General features: G+C 42.8%; 8 protein-coding genes across 8 annotated transcripts; 4 read left to right on the plus strand and 4 right to left on the minus strand.

Moving 5' to 3' along the window:
- Positions 1-183: 183 nt before the first annotated feature.
- YKT6 (palmitoyltransferase) lies at positions 184-792 on the minus strand (the record flags this gene model as incomplete). Its single annotated transcript, XM_038921168.1, has 1 exon — positions 184-792. The coding sequence occupies one exon, from the start codon at positions 790-792 to the stop codon at positions 184-186; it is 609 nt and encodes a 202-aa protein (XP_038777096.1).
- Positions 793-1,064: 272 nt separating this feature from the next.
- Positions 1,065-1,838, plus strand: FOA43_000843 (uncharacterized protein; the record flags this gene model as incomplete). The annotated part of the gene is made up of 1 exon (XM_038921169.1): positions 1,065-1,838. One exon carries the CDS (start codon positions 1,065-1,067, stop codon positions 1,836-1,838), a length of 774 nt encoding a protein of 257 aa, XP_038777097.1.
- A 17-nt stretch (positions 1,839-1,855) lies between these two features.
- Positions 1,856-3,994, minus strand: FOA43_000844 (uncharacterized protein; the record flags this gene model as incomplete). The annotated part of the gene is made up of 1 exon (XM_038921170.1): positions 1,856-3,994. The coding sequence occupies one exon, from the start codon at positions 3,992-3,994 to the stop codon at positions 1,856-1,858; it is 2,139 nt and encodes a 712-aa protein (XP_038777098.1).
- Positions 3,995-4,088: 94 nt separating this feature from the next.
- Positions 4,089-6,745, minus strand: FOA43_000845 (uncharacterized protein; the record flags this gene model as incomplete). Its single annotated transcript, XM_038921171.1, has 2 exons — positions 4,089-4,410; positions 4,476-6,745. The coding sequence occupies 2 exons, from the start codon at positions 6,743-6,745 to the stop codon at positions 4,089-4,091; spliced, it is 2,592 nt and encodes an 863-aa protein (XP_038777099.1).
- A 324-nt stretch (positions 6,746-7,069) lies between these two features.
- Positions 7,070-8,261, minus strand: FOA43_000846 (uncharacterized protein; the record flags this gene model as incomplete). Its single annotated transcript, XM_038921172.1, has 2 exons — positions 7,070-7,973; positions 8,236-8,261. 2 exons carry the CDS (start codon positions 8,259-8,261, stop codon positions 7,070-7,072), a joined length of 930 nt encoding a protein of 309 aa, XP_038777100.1.
- Positions 8,262-9,254: 993 nt separating this feature from the next.
- On the plus strand, positions 9,255-10,081 carry FOA43_000847 (uncharacterized protein; the record flags this gene model as incomplete). Its single annotated transcript, XM_038921173.1, has 2 exons — positions 9,255-9,263; positions 9,305-10,081. 2 exons carry the CDS (start codon positions 9,255-9,257, stop codon positions 10,079-10,081), a joined length of 786 nt encoding a protein of 261 aa, XP_038777101.1.
- A 795-nt stretch (positions 10,082-10,876) lies between these two features.
- FOA43_000848 (uncharacterized protein) lies at positions 10,877-12,052 on the plus strand (the record flags this gene model as incomplete). The annotated part of the gene is made up of 1 exon (XM_038921174.1): positions 10,877-12,052. The coding sequence occupies one exon, from the start codon at positions 10,877-10,879 to the stop codon at positions 12,050-12,052; it is 1,176 nt and encodes a 391-aa protein (XP_038777102.1).
- Positions 12,053-12,188: 136 nt separating this feature from the next.
- On the plus strand, positions 12,189-13,646 carry FOA43_000849 (uncharacterized protein; the record flags this gene model as incomplete). Its single annotated transcript, XM_038921175.1, has 1 exon — positions 12,189-13,646. One exon carries the CDS (start codon positions 12,189-12,191, stop codon positions 13,644-13,646), a length of 1,458 nt encoding a protein of 485 aa, XP_038777103.1.
- Between the last annotated feature and the right edge of the window lie 25 nt (positions 13,647-13,671).

A 13,671-nucleotide genomic window follows, 5' to 3' on the forward strand; every position in this document is an offset into this window, starting at 1 on the left:
AAGAAAGAAACGTCACTTGTCTAGATACGTTTAGAGTCCTCGAAACCGGTGAAAAATTTCTGGGTTCCTCGTGGCTCTCGTGGATATTACTTGCTCTTGGCTGAGCTACCCGGTGGCCATTACCGCCCCCCCCCTAGATTACTAATCGCGTTAAGAATATTTATATTACTATGCCCCCCCTCGCTAAACTATAACACAGCAAGAATTAGTCTTCTTCGCTTGCTTATAAAATGTTTTAGAGCTGGCAGTAAGAGCCTCCGATTTATCAACCAACGAATCCAACTGCTCGCCTCTCTGTAAAACGCTCTCAATACTCTTCTGTAGAACAATCTTAGTGTCGTCCAACTCTTGCTGAACCTTCATGATGGCATCTGCCTTAGTTGGATTCTGATATTTGATTATGTAATCAGATAACTGATCCATTTGACAAATATCCGTGGCCTCGTCCAAATCTTGCCAATCTGACGCCGGATGTTGGCTTATATATTCGTCCAGTAGCTTGTTGAGGAGTGTATAAGCAGGACGAATGGGGTAATCCTTGTCAGTAATTAAGACACCGGAAACACCTTCGGCTCTTGTATACACGTGACCAACATAGTTACCCTCTTCAACACTCTGACGTTGCGAAGGTTTGGTTCTCTCGGCGATAGTCTCAGAAAAGAAAGTCATAAACTGGCCCACGCTATTTTTCTGGAAAAAGGAGAAATCGGCGAGATTCTTCTGTTCACAGAGCGTGAGAGTCTTCTTGGAGCCGGATTTTGGCCGGATGATTCCCATGTAGTACAGTTTCATGCCTGTGAGAGGAAAGGAGAGAGGAGTAATGAAGAAGATGTTTTGAAGGGGGTGACTTTGCAGGACTACCGCGCAGTTACCATACAGTTTGCTTTTTCTACCGCGCTCTTCGCTTCCTCCACCGCCCAGCGGCCCAGCGGCCTATCAGCCACCGCGTCACCGCGTCACCCGCTGAAACACCCGGTGGCCGTTTATCGACCTCATTGTTTACTCGTCACCGTTCTTATCTCATATCCTTCTAAATATCCTTACTCCTTTCTCCTGTATCTACAATGTCTCGATCTTCATCCACTCGTACTTTGGATCCTGCTTCTCCCATTGCCCCTGTTTCTATGTTTAGACCCAGGCCAAAGGCCAACAAGCCGGTCTCTCACGCCTCTAAGAGACAGTCCAGGGCCTTCGAGTCTATTCTTTCACATTCCCAGATGGCTGCTCTTCAGTCTGCCGCCACTATCAACGAAGAAGATGCCGAAAAGTCTGGTCTTGATCTCAACGATGTTGATGCTAACCTCAATGACCTCGATCTTAATGACCTTGATGATGTTGATGACCTTGATGATGTTGATGACCTCGTTCTCAATGACTTCGACCTCCACACATCCCCTGATAAAACTGTGGACTCCGCGCTGTTTGAAGACATCGACTTTGATATGGGGGACACATCAAATTTACTAAAGAATGCCTTTTCGGATTATCAAAAGGCCATAGACACTCTGGAACTACGAGAATCCAGTGATACTAACCCTCAAGTCTCAAATGACTCCTCTTATATTACATACCAGGCTCCATTAGACCCTAATTCTCAGCCTACACATATTCTATCCGCGTATACACTATCTCCGGAGGCTAAGCAACGTATTCAAGTGCTTCAGTATCCAGGACTTTTCATAGTTGACGAGATCAACCATGATGACGTGGTAAAATCACCTCCTCAAGGCCTCTTCATCTATCCTGGTGCCCAATACTGTCTGTACCCTCAATGCTTTGTCACAGAAGAACAGCAGGATCCCATCAAACCGAAGAGAACCTCCTTGTTTTTCAATTAATCTGCATTGCATTACTTTTAGACATCTTTCCAAACCAGCTTTTCCACATTCTCGGAATTCCTTCCTTCCTTAATCATCCCAGCCAACTCCAACTCCACTAGTCCTTTCAAAAACCAGCTGAGTGTCAATTTATCCCACTCTTTCTCTGAGTCTCCTTCTATAATTCCTTGCAATGTATCCATATTGACATTGTCCTCCTTGGTTCTTTGCCGCTTCACCTCTAACTTGTTCAACATTAATTGGCATAGACGTTTTTTGTCCGATAATCCGCTCCTGAACACCTTATAGAAGTCATAAATGTTAATCATCACTCCTGCTTCTCTATAGATCCTGAACATCTCAATCATCGAAGGCTCAAATAGTTTATATAACTGCACGTCATCTCCCTGACGATCTAATTGGCTCAAGTCGCTGTGTGCCGAGTTTAATAGGTAACTCTTAGAGTCGAGCAATGCTCCAATTGTGATATCCCGTACCGGAGGATTGAAAGCAGTTTGCAACAGGCCCGTCACTTGCAGCCCTGCACAACAGATCTCTTTAAATGGTTGGTGGTCAAGATTCAATTCAACCAATTGATGGATCAGCTTCTCATTAAGGTATCTGTTGAACTTTTCTACCTCCTTATGACTTTCCGCATGTTTTAACGACTGGAAGTATGTATCGGCAGCATTATCACCCTTCTGAAACAAGAAGTCGAACTGCTGGTCGCTCTGAATCGTATCCAGAAAGCTGTTGAACACTGACAACTCTATATTTTTCATGTTTAAATAGATGGGCTTTAAGAAGTCAAAGTTTGCAACATTGTTGTGCACGTTTTCGTAATCGTAGTTCTCGAAGATAAGCTGGAAAAGATCGAGGTTGGTCCTCCAAAGTTTCAAGTCGTAGAAAGATGTCTGCATAAAGTTAAGGAAGTCTATCAGATTTTTCAAGTTGAATCTCCAGTTGATGAGTTTGTTTAGGTTGAGTCGAAGAAACCAACCTATACCAGTTTCATTCTCTGTAGCTACATCATGGAGAAACCGCTGGCAGTCGTCATTTTCCTGGTGATCGGTAGTATGGTCGTTGACAGCTCTTACAGAAGGTAGTCTTTTGAACACATCAAAATAGTCGTCGGTAAGATCGATTCCTGAGAAATCATCGGTCCACAGAATCGATAGAGGCTGGCTGAAGTAGTGATTCATATAAATGAGTTTCATATAGTCGTAGAACTGAGATATACCAATATCAGACTTTCGCTGAAGAAAGTATAGAATCAATCGAGGCTCAAAGATCAATGAATTGTAGGTGTCGTTGATATTGAGAAGCAAGTTTCCCATTATTTGGCCAATGGCCTCGTTAGAATTGTCTATACGGAAGTGTCTGGTACGTAGGAAGTTCAATACAAGCCGTGGTATCTTTTCCTGAAAGATGATGAGTGGTGTAGAGATTCCAATAACAACGTATACATTGTGTGATACTGTGCTACAATGCCAGAGAGTCTTTAAAAGCTGAGTCAACGTGGACGTTGGTAAGGAGTCAGCGTCTTCGATCAACACGACAAGTCTCTGCTGCTTCTTCGACAATTGCAGAATCAAATCCTCCAAATCTGGAAGCTTCTGGTTGATAGATTTGCCAAAAGAGCCAATGATATCGAAGGAGATGGTTTTGAGACAAGCACTGATACTGCTGCATACGGCCGTATTAAGACGACTCACCACCGTCTGCCCGTTTGATTGGCCATCCGACATCACCAAAAAGTCGTACACCTGGTTTAGAAGTCGCCTGTGATTGGATATGTTGGAACCTAAGTTTACCAGGCCACAGGGAAGATGCCAACATGGCATAAGCTCACATCGATCATCATCACCTTCTTCATTATGCTCGTACAAAAATCGGCCTAGTTCCTCAAATTTCTCTCTATCCGTATTGGCCAAGATCTCATTGATGACACTAAGTTGTCGGGACCAGTTCTTCTTGTAGAGTTTGTAGCGTCTCTTCATATTGGAGATAGGTTCTTTCCCTTGCAGAAGCCTCACGAAAGGAATATCTGTCTGTCTGGTAGGTACCCCTTCTTGGTAGTACAAAGTCTTACAATCATAGGGATAATCTGATTCCTCGACGTCTTTCTTTAACTCATAGATGATCTTCTGTGAGTCAATGAAGTCGTTGAATGACATTGTAGGGGAAGAACAATCAATGTCAGAAGAAAGGAAGAAATTCATCTAAGGCATCAATAAATATGCATTAATTACATAAATTAACTCCTTGGCTCTACTTACTAGCTCCAATCTCTTCAACCTTACTCTTATCCACGTTATATAAACTCACCACCAAGTACCTACCATTGAAGTTGAACCCCTTCAACTTGTCAGCAGCTATCTGGCAGTTTTTGTAGTTCTTGTACACCACAAACGCCTGTCCCTTGGTCTCAGTCTCATCTCCAATTCTCACTTGATCAATATTACCAAATTGTCCAAAGAGCTCGTAAAGCTCTTCAGGTTTCACATTATACGGTAGGTTCTTCACCTGAACTATGGGGAACTCGTACTGTTTCTTTAACATACTGACCATCGTGTCGTCATAAATCACGTTGCTAATACAAAATAGAATAATATTTAATTTTCATCCTCTGGTGGTTCTCATTTTCCACATCAATACTCTGCCAACCTCAGCTTCTTCTCTATTTCTCCAGCTGTCAATCCCTTTCCGGGCCTGGAAAATGGTGGTTCTGGTGATTGCTCTCTTGATTTGATCAAGTCCGACTTGTAGTCCATCTCAAATGAATTATATCCTCCCAATAACTTGGTAATCTCCGATTTGTTTCCTTTAAGGTGAAGCTGTTTCAACTTGTTCTCGAGAATGTCCTCACTAAACAATCCTTGCTCTTCCTCTTCCTCTTCCCCTTCCTCTTCTTCTTCTTCTTCCTCTTCTTCTTCCACCTCGGCCTTAATTGGAACCTCGATCTTGGGCCTGGTAGCCTCAATGTATGTTCTTTCCATCTCATTAAATGACGTATTTAGAGTATCCAACAATCTCTGTGTTTGTCTGTGTTTAGAGGACGCACATATTGTCATCCAGTTATCCTTTATGATATAACCAACACCAAAACCGTTGGAGGAAACCGGTCCAAAGCCAAACAACTTTAATGATGGATTTCCACAGTTTGAAGTCGAGATGATCGTGTTATTTAACTTATCCCAGCCTCCATCAGCAAAAATCGGTGGAATCTGTTGTAATTGTCCAATATCTGTCACTGTACTCGGAAGATCCCCAAAGTTGATCGTGCTGGCATCATCGTCAGAGTCATTTCCCTGCTTGCTTATGTTGTCTCCACCAGTACTGAAGTATCTCTTCCAAATGCAAAATAATGCGTATAGATGTCTGTCCTGGCCGTATCCCTTGGAACATTCTCTAGTCCTCAAAGAGTGCTTCTGGCACGCTTCCCGAAGTAATTGCAATTTCTCCTCAACGGTCACATGATCATCCAAAAACCTCGTCACAAACCTATTGGATTCCTCTGAAACCGTTCGAATCGCCTCTGTTCTTCCGTGATAGAACATCTTGGTCATTGCAGGTTCGTAAGTGGACTCAATCTTTCCATAAAGAGCATAATAAGCTAACTGGAATCCCATCTGAACAAATGCATCGGGTGACATACCCATTTTCTTGATACGGTCTTTAGCAAACTTCTTGTACTCAAGAGTGGCGAATTCGTTCTGATGGATCAAATCACTCAACCGAGTCTCTCCAAACCGTAATGCCAACGACATATCCTTAGTAAGATTCCACTCAAGCTTCCTTGGAGTCAAGCTAAAGCGTCTCAGTGATTCTAGATTTCTTGTCATTGGATCTGGAGAATAGGATTTCCACAATGAAGGAGAATGGCTGTTGATGGTTTTTGCAAACCGTAGAATAGAATCAGTGTAGATATCAGAGGCGAATCGAAGCACAGTATGGCCATCAACACCTGTATGTTCGAAGTTTATGCCGCATTTTGCATCTTTAGTAAGAATAATCTGAAGTTTATCATACCACCTATTGGTACAGGTACCCACCTGTATACCGTTTTGCATTTTAGACTCTCCGCAGAGGAAGTTCTTGGCCGTACGCGTCAAATCTTCACCTATTTCAATATCATCCAAAACAGTAATAAATAGAGCACTGTCGATAATGGATAAGATGTTACTATTGATCTCGTCCTGGTTGAGTTTGGCCCGCAGAGTGGCCCAGATACGTCTGTTTTCAGTAGTAAGAATACCGAAACTGGACCTGGCGATGTCCGAGGTGGAAGTCAATTTGGAGTCCTCGATGATGCTCTTATAGTTCATCTTAATGTCGCTTTCAGTGAGTAAAATCTCATTGCCGTCATCAAGAACGTCGAACCAGTAGAACTGAGATCTGCTTAGCACTACAATATGCTTAGATTTTGCATCCGTCTGCAATAGACAACCGGTCTGAGTAGGGATTCTGGCAGAACCAAACAATTTAGGATACTGATCCATATCCAAAGCCTTTTTATTTCGAGTCAGATCAGGTGAGAGCTCCTCTTTTCTAAGCGCCCGTATGAAACGGAGAGCAGACGAAGTAAGGCTTGCAGCCCTTGATACCTGAGTGGATTTCAAAGGAGTGGGGTCATCTTCGATCATAATAAACGGGTTTATGTTGAGGACAACGGGGTTATCGAAGTTGAGATATGAGTCGTACCAGAACTGCTCTATATAGGAGGGTCTGTTTTTGCTGTACTCGATCAATTGCTGCTGAAGAACAGGACCGGAGGTCTTCATGAAATGAGCGCATGCTTCGACAGTCTTTTTATGTTCAGCATCGGTCTGAAGAGGATATAGAACCTCGATATATCTGCTCACAGACTCCTCTAATGAGGGAATAGGAAGTTTTTGAAGGTCTCTTTGCTGTTGAAAAGTAGTCATAGTTAGAGAAGAGAAATGGGTGTGTGATAAAAGAACGGATTTGAAACTACTTATAATCCTCTTTTTGCCCCTCTCAAATTCCCCGGAATGGTCACCGATCAAAGAAAGTTCGGATTAACGTAATTATACCAGATCTCGTACAGGCTGAGATGTGTAGGTTCAGGCTGCTTTGGTCGAAAGGTCATCGCTGCTTAGTGCGGATTATCGGAGATGCGAAAGGCGGGGGAAGGTACCACTGCGTGGTGGGATCTACGGGGGCTTCGGACCCCGCATTCACAATCTCCAATTTTCATTCGCTCTATTAGTACATCGTTATACTTTACATTAATCTAACTGCATTCTGTTCAACACATCTTGTGCTATCAAATCTGCCACCGCCTCCTCGTGGCGCATAAAAATCTCGTTATCGTCCTCGTGGACGTCGTCTCCCTCGTCCGTCTGGTTATCTGTATCCGATTGATCATTCTCCAGTAATAATCCATTTTTAAGGGTCCATCCTTCGGCCCTTATCGAAGTAGTTGCAGAACTCAGGCTGCTGTTCAAGCTGCATACAGGGTTAGTGAAACTTTTACTGTGATGGCGCTTTCTGCTCTGCTTGCTAAAGTACTCTTCTGAGATATCTTCATAGCCTGCAGTGGCACCCCCAAAAATCGTACCGGGAGTCAGGACACCTGGTCCGCCGCTCCCCCCAGTCGCACTGCGTCCGCTAACTATGCTACTTTGCCGTGAAATTCCCGGATTGGTCCAAGTCCTGGATAGTTCCATCATGTCGTTTGACATTCCGCTGCACAACTTACGTCTCGGAAAGTCAAAATATTGTTGTGTGGGTGACAGTTCGATTGGTGAAGGAATACTGTCTTTCTCATTTTTCTGTTTAGTGAGGAGTTTCTTGGTGAGTCGACTCAAAGCTGGAGAACTCTTCAACTTTTGAGGAATATGGAAATGCGATAAAGAGTTTACACTTGATTCCCTTTCACGTTGCTGTTGCCAATTAGTAGATGTCATTTCTAGATTATCCGAATTCCCAGAAATCGAGTAACCACTACTAATGGAGCTTCTTGGTAAGGAAGGACGTTCATAATCAACGAAATAGTCGTCGTTCAACGGCTCTATTGATTCTTCCGTTTCTGAAGACGACAAGGACGTCTCATAGAAAGGCTTCTCCTTGAAGAATTCCTCTTCAAAGTCTAGAAATTTCGAAGACTGCGAAATATTCATTAAGTAGTCGCTGAGAGTTAAATAACTTCTTTACATGGCAATTATCGCAGGTACATCGCTTCTTATAATAATTCGTAGGATCTGCAGATAATGCTTTCTAACGTTACCCTTTGAGGTGGTTTGACATCAAACAATAGGAACTTAAGCGATATGCTCGACTTTAATTGGTCTATAAATATTTGCATAATAGAGCTCGCTATTCTCATTATATTGTTAGATTTCTCTTCCGCAAGTTTTCTAACGGTCCTGGACCATACCTCTGGACGGCTCACGCAAAGCCACTTCCTAAACCAGGCATTATGCCTATGGGGCTTTCCCCGCCGCATCCAGGAGTCTTGGCCATGCTACATTTAGTCTTTCTTTTTTCAGCATTAAATGGTTACCACCTTCTCCACTTATTTGCCATTAATTAGTGTTCGCTACTGCTGTAATCAATTTCCCACTCCAGTGGTGTTTGGTCAAGGTATACCGCATTAAATCACTGCGATATTCCGTGGTCTCGTCGTCTCTGGAAAATCATTGTTCAGATGCATCGTTTTCTTTTCCTAAATGGGAAACATTCGTTAAATTTTTCATTACCTGTTTGGGTAAAGTTTTCGGGAGATTATCGTGGGTTATTCGTAAACAATCCAGTAGTACGACGAGTACGTTCAGTACATCCATACTTCTGGTTTCGGCGGTAATTTCCCAAAATCGCGTGACTTCAGCAGTAGCTTGAGTTGAATAGTGGGGAACTAAGGTAGTTGCTTGATAGTGTAATGTAAACATCCGTACACTTGTAGGTTCTCGTAAATCAGTAGCGACGATCGACTCGATCGACCTCATTAATGGCATAGTTCCGGGGAGCGTTGTTTATCCTGCTTGCGATAAAGGACGTTTGTTCTTGGACGTTTGTTGTTTATGGAGACAGAAAGAATCAAACTGAATTCATTAAGAACCTCTCGGCCACGCATGAGATCTCGAGAAAATGACCCAGGGCATATTACAGGGCTTGGGTATCGATTTGAGCAGGAATTGAGTCGGTACAGAGGTAATGATATGAGCAGTCACAAAACGAATAATGAAGAAAAGACGCTGACAACACACCATGGGAAACGAATAGCGAAGTTTTTCCGGAAATTGAATCAGTCGGCACGTCATTCGTTCAAAGAGGACGAAAAGAGAGTTCTTTTCAAGACATCATTGGTCAAGATGACATTATATGAGATTGGCTCCCATCTGCCTAGTCTTGAAGGTGTTTCAGGATCAATGTTGGCTCAAGGACCATTTCAAATATATCAATTGGTTGGAAATGGGACGAGTTATTTAGTATGTGGTAAGTTAGTGCATCCTATAATGAAGATGTTGAAGGTGTTTCGCACTCAAAACGACGTATTTGTGCTTCCCTTGTACAATCCAGAAAGATACTGGAAGCTACAGGTGGTAAGTAGAAACGAGAATCTGATTGGTCAGTTGGTTGAAGTCTTTGAAGAGATCTGTGACTTTAAAGATTTGAGAGATGATGAAGAGGACGAGGATTGTTCTCCTAATGTTTCTTTTGAACCGATGAACAGGATGGAGGTGGATATAAGATTTGCAGGAGATACTGATACTACATTGAGTGGAACTTCACCAGATAGTGAAAGAACGTTGGAGGTATCGCGCGTACAGGCTAAGTCACGGGATCTTAAAAGTTTGGAAACAACATCAAGTATCGATGAAGATCGAACTGTAGGAACAGTATTCCAGCCAATTCTACAACAGCCAATACCGATACGACCGAACTCTGCCGAATCAAGTCTTGACTCTGTACTATTAAGATTTGAAGATGAAGAAGATACAGGTAGACCTTTAAGTGAGACTGGGTTCAATTGGATGGACACAAAAAGCAGCCAGTCAGAATTCAAGACGATCAATAAAAGATTTTCAATGACTTTCAAAGGCATTAAACCTGGCATGGTTATCCACCACAAACAAATTGAGTCATTACGTGGTGTTGGAGAGGGGCACAAACTGAAGGGATCTGATATTGTAAGGAATTCATTTATTATGGGAGCAATCACAGGCAACGATAAGAACCCTTCTGTAAGTTCTGTACGAACTCCACGGGGAAGCTCATGGGGCCTATTTAATTGGTAAGCTATGTATTATAATTGTTCTGTTTTACTTGGTCGCTCTTAAGTTTTTCTCTTATTCACTATGTTTCTTTATGGTATTAACTCCGGATTTAGCATCTACACCGTCGTTTCGGACACCGGGGAAGACGAACTTTACACCGGGAACAACTAAGGAAACAGGGATTACTACCGCTAGTAGTATTACACAGGAACAGCGATATGTAGCATTGAACCATGAGGCAGAGGTGATTGGTGAGTTGAAGGAAGTTGAACTGTTACCGATGCTACTCGATTTAGTGGAGAATTTGAAATTGGGGAAGATCACACCGAAGGATTTTGATAATGCGGTAAGTGGGCGAGTAGATTACTTCACGTAGGCAACTATGGGTATACTAACAGTTCAATAGGCTGGTCGGATTAGAATAAGGTTAAACCGGTGTAAGGGTTTGGTCAATCAAATTGAAGGTCTTAACGAGTCACCGGAAATTGGTATTGAGAAGATGGAGGAACTTCGAGGAAGAATTGAGATGAAGCGGGAGGTTCTCGATGATTTCAAGAAGCAAATTATGGCTAATATGGAGAAAGATGAACAAGATCTCGATAAGATGGATGTAGATGGATGATATAGTACAAGTACGGTATATAGTGTATAGTCGCGTCGACTAAGGACGATTCTAATGGAGTGAAAATTTTTGTGGCCAGTTGGTTGACGAGACGAGAAAAGAAAAGAACAAGAACAAGACGAGACAAGACAAGAGAAGAGAAAGAGAGGAGCAGAAGAACAGCTTCAATTTATTGTTTTATCCCACATACAGTCATGTCGACATCCAGTAACTTTAATTTAGGAAACTTGAGCAAATCTTTTTCACCAATTAAAGGACTTATCCCCACAGGTAGCGAGTTGACCGAATCTGAGGGTAATGAAAGTGGCTATTGGTCTTCGAACCCGATATTCCAGTTTGTTAACAATGTGGCCACTACCATTTCCACTCACAGACAATCACTTGACTTGATCAATCCAGGAACTATGGAAAACTTGAACAAGGAGGTAGAAAAGGATGTTTTCCTCACTCAGTACGAGTTCTCAGGTCTTAGAGCAGACTTGAGTAAGACATTCTCTATGAATCCGTTGTTCCAGGTCAGCCACAGTTTTTCTACTGGAGGTAAATCTCCTGCCTATGCATTTGCTGGAATGTTTGCCGCTGGTGATTCTTTTGTTCAGGGAACTCTTGACAATGAGTTGTCTCTCACTGGAAGACTCAACTATGCCTGGGACAAGTGCAATGTGTCTAAAGCCACTTTGCAATTAGCCTCTGGTCAGCAACCTATGTGTCAGTTTGAGCAGGACTATCAGGCCAATGATTTCTCGTTAAATTTCAAGACATTGAACCCGGATTTCACTGGATCCTCGTTCAATGGTGTCATGGTTGGCTCCATTTTACAGTCAGTCACTCCTAAGTTTGCAATCGGTATGGAAACTGCATACTCTGCATTGCAACCAGGAATGCCTGGTGATGCAGGTATTTCATTGGTGGGTCGTTACAACGCAGATAAGTGGATTGCGTCAGCCCAGTTGCAGGCTCAGGGATCTCTTACAGCAGCTTTCTGGAGAAAAGTGGCCGACAACATGGAGGCCGGCGTGGAAACTACTCTACAGGCTTCATATCAGCCTGTTATGACAGAGATGATGGTTCCAACTATGCAATCCGTCTTCGAAGCAAATACTACCGTCGGCGCCAAATATGAATTTAGACAGTCTATATACAGAGGACAGTTGAGCTCCGATGGGGTTGCCTCGTTCATGCTAGAGCATAGAATTCTACCTACTTTGGGACTTACTTTCACTGCCTCCATCGATCAATTCAAGAACACTTCCAAGATGGGTTTGGGATTGCAGGTCGAAACCGCCGGCTCTGAGGATGTTATGATGATGCAGAATGGATTGGTTGATGCTGATGGTAATCCGATTCCAGGTGCCCCTCAAATGGCTTAGGAAACGTGTATATAACGATTAATTGAAGTCTATTTAAACTATTTTCACCTTCGCGAATTAAGGAGGAGGGAGCATTTAGCATTTGATTAGTACTTGTAGTTATTCCATTCTTGTCTACTTAATATCCTATTTCTTTATGTCTGATTTGCCGCCTGAACAACTTGAACAGTGCATCTATGATTTCTTGGTTCAGCAAGTGGGTGAAGATGTTTCTGACCGAGAGAAGCGTCAAGTTGGATATAGTGATAGAATAAGTACTCCAAGCTATGGACAACAAGAGTATAGTTTTGACAAAGAAAAAGATCCCATGGATTCCCTACTACAACTATGTGTTTCTGTGATAGTAAAAAGTTACCAGATTGAGTCCATTACACGAACGGCATTGGACCAATTGACAGAATTGAGTGTACTATTCATGGATAAGCTGCTTGGTCGATTACATAGGATGACAGAGATACAAAGACGGCACATGCCATCAAAGGCCGACATACAGATACTTGTAAGAGAGGGATATTTAAGTGTTGATGATATTTATGAGGAGTATATGAAGAACAAAGGTGTCGACTACAAGCAGAGTATACAACAGATTGAAGAGAAAGCCAGGACAATGGCTAATGTACCTCACCAAAATACGATGGTTGATGATCCATCGTTTGTTTTCTTTCACAAAAGTGCTCAGATTGTTCCCTCGGACAAGAAGCAGGCTTATATACCTGGATGGATGCCTGCTTTACCACCCGACTATACATATAAGAAAACTCCAAGCTACTCGCAAAGAGATCTGGACCCCCGCAAGTTGAGGGAGACGTTGGTGATGGAGGGACGTCTAGGCGAAAAGGCTTTGTATCATATAATGGGGAGCTATGGGGGACAGGAGGCCTCGAAGGAGGCACAGGATGCCACGAAGGAGGCACAGGAGGCCTCGAAGGATGTGGATACAGATTTGGATACAGATGATGATGAAGTTGACAAGGAAGTTGACGATAAAGTTAACAAGGAAGTTGAACGGATTATTGTGGCCGTGGACAAACCTGTACTACCTGGAGTATCTGGAGTACCTGTACTGCCTGTACTGCCTGTACTGCCTACAGTGCCTGCAAGAAGCTCTACATCATTTGATATTTCAGAATATGCTCAAAAACGACTCAAATTGCTTGAGAAACGCCGGAAAGAGAAACAAAGACTTATTGATGAACGTATGAACTCGGAGGAAGCAATATTGGGCCGTCATTTGGGTGCCTACACGAAGTACCCGAAGTTCCCGGTCAATTATAATACCTTTTTGTCAACTTTCTATCATAACAAGCTGACAGAAGTGACCAAAAAACTCCGGCATCAATATAAGAGACAGTTAAAGCAAAAGGAAAGAGAGGAATCCAAAAGAAAGGTGTTGAAAGAACAGAAACAGAGGCTTGAGAAGGCTAATTCTATAGAAGTGGGTGCATTTGGTAATGCAGATGTCAGTGCAGATGAAGAAGTGGACTTTGAGATGGAGTTCTCCGATGCTGATGCCATAGATAATGATATAGAAGGAGCTACGGCCAACGTCACTGCTGTCCAGGTTACCTCGTCCTCATCTCCGTCCGTAAAGTAGTACTCTACTTTACGGTGCACGGATG

This window comes from Brettanomyces nanus, chromosome 1 (genome assembly GCF_011074865.1).
Source record: "Brettanomyces nanus chromosome 1, complete sequence".
Lineage (NCBI taxonomy): Eukaryota > Fungi > Ascomycota > Pichiomycetes > Pichiales > Pichiaceae > Brettanomyces > Brettanomyces nanus.